Source organism: Dermacentor silvarum, chromosome 9 (assembly GCF_013339745.2).
Source record: "Dermacentor silvarum isolate Dsil-2018 chromosome 9, BIME_Dsil_1.4, whole genome shotgun sequence".
Lineage (NCBI taxonomy): Eukaryota > Metazoa > Arthropoda > Arachnida > Ixodida > Ixodidae > Dermacentor > Dermacentor silvarum.
The window spans coordinates 73,257,059-73,270,982 of NC_051162.1; the positions used below are offsets into that span (position 1 = coordinate 73,257,059).

The 13,924-nt window shown below is 46.3% G+C and overlaps 1 protein-coding gene across 1 annotated transcript in view; it reads right to left on the reverse strand.

Annotated features, from left to right (window-relative positions):
* Positions 1-13,708, reverse strand: part of LOC119463665 (uncharacterized) — a 55,816-nt gene extending 42,108 nt beyond the window's left edge. Inside the window, exons 1-2 of the mRNA XM_049655315.1 lie at positions 13,635-13,708; positions 6,868-6,939 (exon numbers count right to left, since the gene is read on the reverse strand). Of these exons, the coding sequence (XP_049511272.1) occupies positions 6,868-6,939; positions 13,635-13,656 (94 nt within the window). The 5' untranslated portion in view covers positions 13,657-13,708. The remainder of the gene's footprint in view (positions 1-6,867; positions 6,940-13,634) is intronic.
* Positions 13,709-13,924: the final 216 nt, after the last annotated feature.

Sequence of the window (13,924 nt, forward strand, 5' to 3'; positions counted from 1 at the left end):
AATGTCGATGATTTATATAATGCCTGGCCTAGCTCTACACTGCCTAATCCAACCTCTAATAGTGCAAACGGCTATATAGACGTACGTTTTTGTCGAATATTTATATTATTGCGCAAACAAGGACGGATCTGGTTTGCACGTCCAGATATCTTACCTGAATGCATCGCTGATACCATCATCTTTTTGACGAAGGCTCACAGTTCATCATCATGGATTATGTAGTATGGTAATTCATACCTATACTCACGCTTATAATCATTGATGATAGTTTGGTTTTATTAATATCGCTCCGTAAAATGATTTAGTATACGACAAGCGCGCGAAAAGAGAAATTAATCCAACATATACCTGTATGAAGCTAGATGTGGTGAACATACCTCTTCCAGCTAAAATACGTCTTTAAGAGAGACCTATGAAAACTAACAACGGAATCCGCACAGAGGAACGTAGCAGCTGTAGGTGAAAAATTATCTGTAATGTTGACGATGCTGGAATGTATCATGCATTAACGGTTGCTGTCTGTGCTTCAGTGTATTGTATAATAGCGATTAGCATTCTTACAATACTTCAGGCACTTTGCGATACGTTTCTTTGTTTCTACGCCTCTAACCATTTTCTCCCAACTAGAGTCACTGAGTAGTTCATTGTCTCATGCGTAGAGCATCGGGCTTATGTGCTGAGGGAACAGGGTTGGAAACCAAACGTCGGGCCAACTTAGGTCACTGGGCTCACATGTGACACTCGGTATTAGCCGCAGTTCAATGCACAACTTTTACGTCATATTGGCTCACTGGGTATTTGCCACTGACTACGTGCCGCATTTCAATGAACCTCCTTGATGCCAAGCTGGTTAACTACTACATATTCAGCGGGTATGTCCATCTCTTGAATGACAAAAAAATTCTTTAGCATTTCTGCGGTGCGGGGCGGAATCGAATCCACGCCATATATATTCAGACAATATTATCGGAGTATATATTTAGCGACGCGCCACGCGCTCACTTCGCGGGGTCGCCGCTGGATTGAGAGAAGCCCGGCTGCATAAACTACTCATGCATGACGCGTTTTGGCGTCAGCAATAAACTTGGAGATAGGAGGCGCTATGGAGGCTGCAGAGCAGCGCCGCTCGCGAGAGCAAATGAAAAATTCGCCAGGCAGTGCGGTCGCGTAGGCATGTTGGGTATGGGTGCACGGGCTGCGAGATTGGGCCTCCAGCGGATTCGTTCACACAAGCCTGCCGTTCCGTGTGGCAACAGCCTCGAAAGCACGAAGGCGCGACACCCAGCCGTGAGATTCAATTAACCCGAGCAGGTAGTGCAAACGAAAGAGGAGACAAGCCTGTAACACTGTTGTTGTTGGCAGAGTCAAGTGAGTCACGCTTGTTCGCTTTCGCATGTCAATTTGTTTAACATTTTTACATGCCTAAATTTTTATCCACATCGCGCAGTCAGCCCAGGGGGCTCTCGATTTTCACCAGGTTACATTGTTAAAGGGGACACTGCAGCTTCAGCCTCTGCAAGGGGCCGCCGCTGAGCGTCAGCAGGAGCAGCAGCTTCACGCAGGTGCATTAAATGGCGTGATGTGATGCAATATCACTGCATGTTGAAAACGAAAACGAAGAAAGCGTCAAAGCGTTCGTCATAGACTAAAAACACGTGAGAGACCCGTGAAAACCTGCCTCAAAAGTGCCTAGAGAGACTATTTTACCATCGCGTCGTGTGGGACAGCAACGGTGATATGACTGTGGTGTCGAAACCCATGATTAGTTTAAGCTCCTGTCACTCAGCCACTTTGAAGCACTGTTGAGTCCAATCCGGACCGAGTGTTCCTACACGGGCACTTGCGGCGACGGTGTGGCGCGGTCCGGATCCAGTAGATCGCGATCGTAAACTCTCATTCAGACCATAACGCTTAATGTGTTCAACCAACTCAATCCGGATTGTTGGACCGTGCAGCAGCTGCTATTCTTGATCGCGAAGAAAATATTTGATCTGTATCGGGTTTGGCCGCGATCGAAAGTGAACCGTGTGGCACCGGTAATAAATAACGACCAAGAGCCAAGCGATTCGAACCACCACTGCCCTCCTATCCAAGCAGAACTCACCAATGCAAGATGCCACACAGTACGATCCGCATTCTTTTTAGAAATGGAGTACCTAATTATACACCTGGGCTAAAGTGCTCAACTGCTGGCAACTTGCTACTACAAACATTTTACCGGTCAAGCGCGCTGTCACACAAACAAGAGAAGGCAAAACGTGCGTCGCAGGCTCAAATCAGCCAATGCTCAATACGGCACTCAAATCACGCTGAAGTAGTGCTGCAACGGTATTCTCTTCGTCACGAGCAAACTATCATGACTGAGCTGAAAGGCGAAGCAGCAGTGCTGCCCGAATAATAGCAAACATTAAATAAAACGGCAAGCTTTTGAACACCGAGTTACATCTGCGAACGGCAATTATCGATGCCTGCTTGCGCTCCTTTTTATGCCATTTACCCAGGAAACTGTAGAACTTGACAGGCGGTGGCAGGCCCCTGGTGTTTTTGTCACTGTTGTGGCAGTTCGCTACTCAACAGTACCGGGCACCTTGGCTACCCCACCACTGAACCACCGCGGGGAGCAACATTGCAACGGTAGCAGGCATCACCACGGTGCCCGTAACCTGTCACATTGTGTCGGCACTCTTGGCTAAGGGAAGGAGTGACGCTGTCGTCTGACGGGAAAGAAGCTGGGAGCCCTATACGGTACGTCACTACATTGTTTCATTGCTAAACGCCTTACTGTCGACACTAAGGCCCGTATTCACAAACGGAACTTTAGAAGGGCGTCAATAAGTGCGGGAAAAGTACACGGGTTAGGAAAGCTTTAGGAGAGCACTTCAATAACGACACTGAAGTATCATATTCGAAAGTAACACTTTTCGGGTCAAGTATGCCATCTGCTGTCGAGGGTGCGTAAATAATTTACGTGTACGATTGATTCAATCGTAATTTTTTTTTTGCAGCAGATTACTGCGAATATAAATGTTGCAGTGCTTGCACGCGCATTCTGCTGACTAAAATTCAAAGAACTATTTGGTTTTAGCGCTTTACTCAAACTCGTCTGGCCACAAGTCCACACTGGTTCTCACAGCTAAATCGCAGCCACGGCGGTCTGTGTCACCGTACTGACTTTTGTGTGTTTTCAACCCGCGCTGCCAATGAAAAAAATAAAAAAATTTTCCGAAGAAGAACGCGCCGTGCCCCTGGAGCTCGTTTCACACAATAATTAAATTGATGAAACTATTGAGGCAAGGGCTAGCTGTCGCCAAGGAGTGCCGAGGCGAATTTTTCAATGATTATTTAATTATTATTTAAATAAACAATAACGAGGTCCCCATTGACAACCTGAAAGGTTCCGGCTCCATAGAATCGCCGCGCGATCAGAAGCTGCAGCAGCGGCGGCACGGGGTGACCGCGTTCGTTGTCTTTTCGGGTCAGTAGCAGCATTTCCAACAGCCATAGCACCGCTTGCTTGGAAAAGCGGTACCGCCACGAGAATTCCGCGTCATTGTATACTTGGATGCGATTCTATCGATCCCTAAGCCGTGGCCGTATGGCGGCGCGTATCGGTATGCCTCATCATCCGTAATGTCATGCACACGTCCGGCGAAATCGGCAAAGTCGGTGAGGCTGCCGTAGCAGTCGGCCATCTTGCTTGCTAGGCGAGAGTAGCGAAAGTCGCACTTGAGGTTGCCAATGGCTGTACTTTACTTTCCGGCACCCAAGTGTCGATTAAAGTTTACCTTAAGTACAAGGTTTGTCTATGAAACACGTTAAGCATCGACCGGCTACTTAAGTAGTAAGTTGCGTTTGTGAATACCGGCCTTAGCTTTGGATGCGGTATTCAGGATTTTTTTGTGTGCATCTCCTGTATGCACATTGCCTTTCGTCTATTACACTCATTATTTGGAGTCATTTTATAAGCTACGAATGCATATACGCTCCTTCAACATGAGCTGTTCACCTGGTTTCCTTTTTACAGACTTCTTTAACGAATGCCACTCTATGGATTAAACCATTTGTATGTTGTTAGCAGCGCCCTGACGAACCTTCTAGTATGTTTGTGTAGCTAGATAATACTGTTACGTCCCCAGTGTTAATACAGTGTTCGTAGAACATAAACATTTAAATCATCACTCTGACTTGATTGGGACGCACTGCCATTCATGGATGGTTTCTTTCCATGCTGAACAGAAAGCCTACGAAACCATTAAAAGCCATCGCGGCCCACCCCTTGAGTGCCTCAGTGGAAATATTAAACGCATCGTATTTCCTCCGTGCAAGCAAGAAAACTGCAAATGTTCTGATGATTGTGTTGCTCACACAGCGGCGTATTGACCCTTTTCGGGGAGCAGTTTGCTCAAGAGGAACGAGCTGGCGGTTCCGGCGGCGCGCCATACGTTGCATCAGCGCATGCGCACGAATACGAAACCATTACAGCTTCTGCGGCCCTGCTACTGTGCGATCACCTGTCGGAAAAGCAACTGGGTGTTCGCTAATGCACTGTTCCCAATTCATGCTTGAAAATGTGCAACGACAAAGGGAAGACGTGTGCGGTAGTTAGCTGCAAAAATAGTGATTCGCATATTAAAGAATAGAATCAACCTGTGTCGCCGCTGCTACATAAGGACCTGCCTGTGTTGTCGGCCCTTCGTGATGCACGGCTTTCCTCGAGGATAACAAAAAATATAATTTATCCGCCGGCGCTGTATAGCTAACCTCCAAAGAAGGGACTTCAACTTCGGAACGTCGGTACTTAAGATTTAGCACCGCTCGTTACAAAAGGAAGTAGCGCCACTTAGTCAAATAGTTAAGCTCGTATTCAAAAACGGATCTTACCCTTAACTTGTGAGTTAAGTAGCCGGTCTATGCTTAACACGTTTCATAGACAAATCTTGTACTTAACGTAAACTTTAATCGACACTTGAGTGCCGGAAAGTAAAGTACAGCCATTGGGAACCTCAAATGTAACTTTCACAACTCTCGCTTAGCAAGCAAGATGGCCGACTGCTATGGCAGTCTTAAGTGCTCCTTAATGCAACTTAAGGCAACCTTAAGTGCTCGAGGAGCACGCCGCGTTATTTATTCATCGGAAAAGTTTTTCTTTTTCTTTTCATCGTCCGCGCGGGTTAGAAACACACAACACACACACGCACACACACACTACGCACAAACACCGCACGTTTCAGCAACAAAACCAAAAAAAGTCGGGACGGCGACACACACAACCGCAGTGGCTGCGAGAACCAATGTTAACTTGTGGCGAGACGAGTTTGAGTAAAGAGCTAAAACCAAATAGATCTTTGTATTTTACTCAACAGAATGCGCGTGCAAGCACTACAAATATTATATCCGCATTACTCTGCTGCAAAAATTATTTTTGTTACGACTGAACCGATCGTATACGTAAATTATTTACATATCCTCGACACCACACGACATACTTGACCCGAAAAGCGTTACTTTCGAAAGTAATACTTAAGTGTCGTTTTTGAAGTACTCTCCTAAAACATTCCTAACAATTGTACTTTTCCCGCACTTATTGACGCGCTACTTAAGTTCCGTTTGTGAATACGGGGCTAAGTTTCTCGCACGTTATCTACCCACATCCACTCCTACTAGCACGCAAACTTACGCCCACTCTATCGCCAATGTATCAATAATAAGTGAATGGGCACACACTTGAATCAATGTACCGAAGCACGAGTGATGGCTACTACACCGGCAATACACGAATGTTGGAAACTGAACATTTCGGGACGGTCCACAGAGACAGCGAGGGACTAGCGATAATACGTATTTGCTACACCTACCGCGAAGTACAGAACATTTACGTTCCAAGCTTTGTGCGCAGCAAGAACAAATCTATCGCAGCAGACCACACCCGCGAGATATTAGGCTGAGAATAAACAATCAGATAGTGGCCGCACCGAGGAACCTAGGAACATTACGGAGTCAGAAACATGAAAAGCCGCTGCTACAAAATGTTTGCCAAATAAAGAACGAAGAGCCCCTGATCCTGATTTAATTCATAAGCGAAAGTTCGGACAGCTTGGAGTAGATTTCTAGCCCTGCTTTTAGTACAAGCACCGCATGCGCTGCTCGCGCTGTTCGGACAAGGCGTAATGAGCTGAGAGCTCTTACACGGCCTCTAAAGCTGTGGCCCAAGCTTCGTGTTGTCCACGCAGTCACTGTCTACGATATGCTTAGAAAAGGAGGTTTGCTGCGCCGCACCGGGGTCATGCTCTTTCATTGTAAACACGGAGGCAACGGAGGTAGCTTAGGCAAGAAATGGACGCGTCACCACGTAATCAAACATGGCATGGCCCACGGGAGCGCCGGGAAAAGGGTCATTAAGGCAACGTGCAAGACCCACGTTTATAACTGGGCATTTAATACCGGCAGTCTCCAATACAAGCAAATAACCTTACTTAAGGACAACCATTTGAAATGTATCTTTGCAGATCTCACCGAAAAGAAGCTCCTTTCAAGCGCCTAAGGACATAATCGCGGCTCGAGGAAAATATCATATTTCCCGTCTTGGGCCACTTTCGGATGGTATATCGTTCTGCTTCTGAAAACGGTGTCACTGTTCTTCCCAGTTTTAAATCCCCGGTTGCACCGGCCGTACCTTAATGAGGGATGAATGCAAGCGCACTAGTGCAATTACCGTTAGGAAGAACCGCGGGAGCGAACCCAGGTGCTCAAAATTATTGCGCAGCCCCTATGCCGCTGTGACTTCTCTCATGGTATAATATTGCATTACCTGTGTTGGGTTGTGATGTTCAATCAAAAAATTCTTACCACGCTTCACTTGGTCGTTACCTGCTTTTCCTGCGAACGCTGCAAAAGCTTGAATGAAGGTTGCGATGACAAAGCCTAGTACCCACATTCTGCCTGCAGGAAACAGGTAACCCTTTCTTCAAATTCTACATATTTATCAAAACCTACTATTCACTGCATAACCAAGGTTATGGTATGGTAGGTGGGGATGAGAGCATTAAAGACGGGATTCTTTGTGACGTGAAAATTACTTAATGCTTACTACTTACCCATAACAAATTGTCTGTCACAAACGTACCTTCTTTTAGAATGGCACGTCTACAATACGTATAGACTTAAAATTTTGAAGAAACCGTATATGTGGTCATAAGTGCAGGTACGAAAAGCAACAGACATGTAATTGCACTTCGTGCACACTAAATTAATCTCTATGACGGTTGGCTCTGTTGTAAATACTCTCTAAATTGAAACAAAAAGGCCAATACAATTTTGAGAAATATTTTATTTGCACACACCAGCACGGAATGACGACAGCGGTGTAACGAGGACGGCGTTATGATGACACCAGGACGGTGACTGTAGAAGGCCGACTGCATTACGCCAACAGCTTTAGGATGGCGGCGAGACAAACACATCCCTACGATAGCGAACACAAAGGCAACAATAAAAATTGATTAAATTATGGGGTTTTACGTGCCAAAACCACGATCTGATTATGAGGCACTCCGTATGGCAAGACGACGAGAGGGAGTCGACGGCAGCTTGAAGATGGCGGCAATAGTGATTGATGACTTGACGACGACGTTCGACCGTATTATTCAGACGTTGTCAAGCAATCCAGCCAATCCTGTGCTTCCAAAGGTACATAGGATTGGACAAGGATAAGGGACAATAAAAACACACTGTATGTGTTTATTGTTACTTCTTTTTCCACATCTACGCGTACATCTTATGGGGCAATCGCTGAAAATCTTCATTAGCGCATAATCCCGCTAATGTAATAATATGTTGCTACCGCAGTAAAAGTGTACGCAGAAGGAACACGCCATTGTCTCAACGATCAGCTCATCAAACATGATTATCACGTAGATCGTGCCATTTCAGGAAATCCAACCATACACTACTCCCAATGCGTACCAGTGTTCGAAAACAACTCTCATGAGCGGAACCCAATGAGAGACAGGAAGAGATACGGTTGCCCCGCAAGTTCACGACCGCTTTTCGTGACATAAGCATGGCCATGAATGATGGGCCGCTCACAACTGCATGCGTGTGATGCTGCTTGCAACGCTGGTGCATTTCCAGCGTAACTCGGCCTTTAGCGAAAACATCGCACCAAAAAGGCAACTGCCACAGCCTCTGCGCTTGTGTGTGTATTTATTATTGCCTAACGCTAGCTCAAACGTGCTTATGAAGTTGAACCACACAATTGCCAGCCCATGGAAGGCGGCCCAATTGAGCTTGAGCCGGTGTCGATCGCGCTCAGCGTATCTTAGGCGCAACACAGCTGACGAGTTCGTGCGCTGACTATGGCCGACTGAACTAAACAATAAGGAACTAAAACGAAGACTGTTTTTCTAGTTCAGTCGGGATCATACCAACTCGATGTGAACCGCACTTATCTTCACTGCACGATGCACACATGCTGCGGTGACAACACCGGCACGTCACCACTTTTTCACCAAAGGCAGCTGGTAGCCCATTACGGAGCTTCCATGAACGAAATGCAACTGAATAGCACGGCAGATCTTTGTATTGTCTTGCTGAAAAATGTCTTAGTTACCGAGAAGCACAGTTTGTCCGTTATGCCAAACAGGCCACAAGTAGCAGAGTCCTCTGTACTGCAACTTTTAACCAACCACCTTGATTAATCCTCTTGCGAGTAGAGTATGCATAGGCGTTCTCGCTTGAAAGCTACGCGCTATCTCAGGAAGTGATTATGGGCGCAGATTTTACTTTAACAATGCCCTATTCAACACATATACAGTATACATGATGAAGGCAAGAAAGCCAAGAACCATCTATCAAAATCAGCAGTAACAGACCTGCCGATACTATTTTTATCCTACCAATAGGTGAGGGTGGTGCAGTTATGGGCCGCAGGTGATCAAACATATCTGTACCATATTGTTCCATCTTCCAAAGCAACACTAGCTAATGATGCATTTAGAGAACTGCGTTGCAAAGACTGGTGATCCCAGCTGCACAGGTGGGGTAAGACGACAACCTCGGTCAGCATACCGTTTTAGTTTCAGCTGCTTCATTTCGAGAGTTGTCCATAGACTTAGTCTTAACACATCCTCAAGTGAGTGAGTGAGTGAGTGAGTGAGTGAGTGAGTGAGTGAGTGAGTGAGTGAGTGAGTGAGTGAAATAACTTTATTGAGGTCAAGATAAGACGCAGGGGAGGCCCCGCGCCACGTAGGAAAAGTGTTTTAATTTTCCTGCGACTTAACAATTCACACGGTGATTGGCATGTCGCATCGTGTGGAATGGTTCTCTACTGGAACAAAAATCATTCCAGTTGGATTTTGAAGCCACCGCGTGCACTTTTCTTAAGTTTCTTTTTGACAATTTGCACCATACACTCTGCTGCTCCTTTAGAAATAGGATGGTACTGAGACACCAGCATAGGATGTATACCGTTTCGCTGCAAGAAGCTCGCATATTGTGTGCTTGTGCATAGTGGTCCGTTGTCTGAGATGGTGTAAGGCAGGCTAAATTGGTAGATGACATTGATGAATGCAGACAGGGTAGAATCTGCAGAAGGTGATAGAACTAGGTAAACCTCAACCTACTTGCAAAAAGCGTCAACCATCGCAAGAAAATAGCGATCAAGACAGGACCTCCGAAATCCGCATGAAGTGGGCACAGGTGTTTTTGCGGAAATCGCCTTGGTGCCACCTGGAGACCTTTGATGGACTTAGGGCCCATTCACACTTGCGACTAGGCGAGGTCGCGCGACCAAGTTGGTCGCAAAGCGACCAGTCGCAAGTAGTCGCAAATGGTCGCTTTTCTCGAAATGCGACCGTTTCGGGACAGTCGCTCACTGCTTGATTTTTCAGTCGCGCGACCGCAGTCGCAGAACAGCTGAACCAATCAGATGCGAAGGAACAGGACGTCCGTATACGCTGACGCTTATTTTACGCGGCGATGACATTTCAAGCAAACGTGAACGGCATATCGTGATACATTTCGGTTTAGAGACTCGTCGGTCGCATTTGTAAGTGTGAACATCGTTCGTCTTGAGTAGTTTTCTGGTCGCCAGTCGCAATTGGTCGCGCGACCTCGCTTAGTCACAAGTGTGAATGGGCCCTTAGTACACAGCACAGTCTCGAACTTTGTTACTGATGGCTTTATCAATTCCCGGCCACCACAAATGGAAACTTGCAATTGTCGTTTGTTTACACCAGGATGCCCCACAAGCGGAGCTTGAAGTAGTTGGTATTGTAGCGCCTTTGTAGCGACCAAACGAGAACCACGCAAAAGACAGCCTGCGTGCAAGCTAAGTTCCCTCAACCGAGAAATGAAAGGAGCATAGTGCCGCCCAAATGATAAAAGGGTGCCAGTGGGAACAGGATGAGCCACGTTCGCGAGCAGGGAACGTCTTGTCATGCGAGCAATAGCCTCCGAGGATAGGACATCAGGGTAAGCTTGTGCCGGCATAAGCATATATGCAGGCGTGTCGTAGAGAGCAGCTGTTGTCGGTATAGAAAGGCTGCTAAGCCTATCAACATGTCCCAACGACCTTCCTGGTTTATGGGTGAGCTTGAACTGGTAGCTTGAAAGAGTCAAAGCAAACCTGAATACCCGAGGTTATGCCTGAAAAGGTCGCCTCCACTGCAACTGAAAGGCCCAACTAATGATTTGTCCTCCGTAACAGCAGTCAATGGGCTTCCACACTAGTACTGGGTAAACTTGCATACTCTCAAAATTAAGGCTAAGGCCTCTCTGTCCACTTGGCTGTTTTTTGTCTGAGCAGGGAGCAGGCTTCATACACTCTGTAGTAGGTGTGCGCCATTTGTACGCCAACACCATGTGGGAGTCGTCGCAGGTCAGGACAAGCTCCTTGGTAGGGTCGTAATGCACAACTACAAATGCACTTGTCAGAACATTCTTGCTTTTAAAGAAACCTTGCTCTTGCTCCTTCCGCTATGTTCATTTCATGCCGCGTAAAGGTAGCTTACGGGGAGGCCGCCGCTTAGGCTTTATGTTAGACAAGGAACGTTTGCAGAAATTCAGTAAACTAAGGTAGCTTTGAAATCCTTGACACCCAGTGGAAAAGGTACTATAATAATGGATTCTACTTTTAGTTTGGCATGAGCACTTGCTTGCTGATGACATGATCTTGACAGTCTACGTTTGACGCAAACGTTTGACATTCGTCGAGTGTCACAGTCCAACATCTTAAATTTTTGGAAAACAACCTTGAGGTTCTTCCTATTGTCTTCTTTATTCACACCTGTAACAGTGGTGCCAACAAAGTACACGGCTACCTTCATTTGCCAACGTAAAGATTGTCCATTTCAAGCCGAAATATGGCAAGTGAAGAAGATACCCTGAATGGGCATCTTGTGCACTGAAAGAGCACCCATATGTGTGCGATGATGATTACAAAATTCTGAGAGTCGACATGTAGGGGAATTCGCTCATAAGCGTCCCTTAAATCCTCCTGTGTGAACCTCGCTCCTCCTGAAAGTGCAGCCCGGAGCAGTTCTTCACTAAGAACACGATTGTACTCCATGAGGGGTACAGAATTTACAGTCACTTTAACATCACCACAAATTCTCACTTGACAATTTTTCTTAAGCACAGGGACAATAGGTGCTGCCCACTCTAAAGCTTTAACCGGCTCAATCACCCTATCAAGCTGCAAAACGTGCAGCTCATGGGTGACGCCATCACGCAGTGCAAAAGGAAGTGGTCAAATTTAGCTAAAGTTCAGCTGAGTATGAACAGTTACTAGAATTTTTGCCGAAACTTCTAACGTACTTAGTTCTTCCTCAAACACAGTAAGAAACTGGGTTACTACGTCTGTCAAATCTGTCATCTCGGTTAGTTGCTCCATTGCACTTCTGCAAATGCCCAAGTACTGACTTTAATTACTACCGAGCAACGTAGGAGCTGGACTACCTGTAATATAAAGTAGAAGGCAGGCCTCTTGGCCTTTGAAATAAAGTTTCATCCCTTGTCAAGCTCTAACTCTTCAAAAAATCCTGGCAAAAAGGTGCTTCATGGCTCCACACTCACTTTCGGTAATGTAGTTCGGAACTTCTCAGCCGACATCAAGAAGACACTCGCGCCGGTATCCAATCCCATTCAAGTTGATTCGCCGCAGATGTTAACAGTGACTAAGTACAGTGACTAAGTGCAGTGACACTGCCGAGACTTCTTTCGAGTGTCAGATGTTGAAGACGTCTGTGCTCGGAACTTGGTGCTGACCGGCGTCGTCATCAACTGTGTTCACCCACTCTGAACCACCACCCGTACTGCTGACCCATCGTCTTGCACTCTCTTTTTTGGGCGAATATATTTCTGGTTTATAAACAACCGACATATGACATTTCTTGTGGCGGTAGCAGCGTGTATGCATACGGTATTTCACGTGCTTGCAGCAACACGTACCATGAGTTGGGTAACCGCAACGGTAGCAGGTGACCCCCTTGAGTGCGCGTTAGGTTTGGACGTGTGCTTTACCAGATTCGTTGGCAGATGCGAGCGTTAAATCTTCTTCTTCAAGAAGTTTGGTTTGTACTGCAGCATTACCAATGCCACAAAAATATTCGGTCCCACAGCATGTTCTCAAGCTCTGTCACCAATTCGCGATGTTCGGAGAGGCCTTTAAGGGATGCAGCAAAGTTGCTCACCGGCTCCCTTTCCGCTCGAACACGGTTATAGAATTTCAAGTGCTGCAGTAGAGCAGAAGACTTTAGTCACTGCTGAAAACCGCATGAACTTCTTCAAAGGGCTTATTTGGAGGGTTTGTGGGTTTGGAAAGGTCGCGTAGTAGTGCGTATGTCCATTGCCCACAGCCGCTGTAGAAAACCATTTTCTTATTTTCTTCTTCAAAATTGTCATGAACATAGGAGGCCTGCAGGCGCTCCACGCAGCACGGCCAGGCTTCGCGTCTACGTTGGGCTTGACGTGGCCGTAGTCTGGCATGACGAACTGAGGCTACTAACATCAAAGCAGCTATGTTGCCGAATGGAAAAGTTTCACAGCTTCAAGTTGAAGGTGCAGTTGTATTTTCCGTCGGCGCCAAAATGGTACGAGCTATGCAGGCGTAACGTAGAAGTGGCAGCAGCTGCTATGCTGCATCCGTCAGAGCTGCATGCAGCCCGCGGTAACGAACAATCAGCACGTACGGCCGCACTCAATGAACTAACTTTGTTCAATACAACAATGTTACCCTGGGTGGGGCTAGTAACTGGTTACGCACCCTGACATTCAAAAGTATACGTTTCGCACATAAAACTGTTTATCACCTTGGAAATAATGTATAGAGGCAGTAAGGGTGCACTGAGGCGGTTGTGTAACGAATACAGCCATTTAAAAAACTCATAAAAGTAACAGTGCAAGAAGGGTGTTTAGATGACCAATCCACTCACTAGAATGCACTTCTCCTTAGTGTGTGGTTGCTGTAGCGGCGCTTTAAGGCAAACATAACAGAACTGTGGCCAATATTGTCCGGTAACGTTATGCCGTGAGTCTCGCTCTCTCAAGAAGCGACACGAATGTAAAAGTACGCCTGTTCGACTTCTCCGACTGACAAAAAATTACGAATACATTAGGTAAAATGCTGCTTTCCTTACCGAGAGGGCCACCTCCGAACATATAGGCGTCTTTATTCCGATGCGCACGGAACAGCACTCGTATATGAGCAGCTGCGAAGTCATCGCCATTTCGTGAAAATGTGAATTCATGGCGGTGTTCTTTACTATTGGCCTTTTCGTCGTTATGACTTTGAAACCTGCCTATCAGTCCTTCTCAGAACGCCCGTCGCTTCAACCAACATGAAGAAGATCATGTTTCTAGATATAATAGCGCTCTCGTGTACCGTGTAGTCTGTAGAACATCGTAATGGCAGTTCGATCTTTATAAA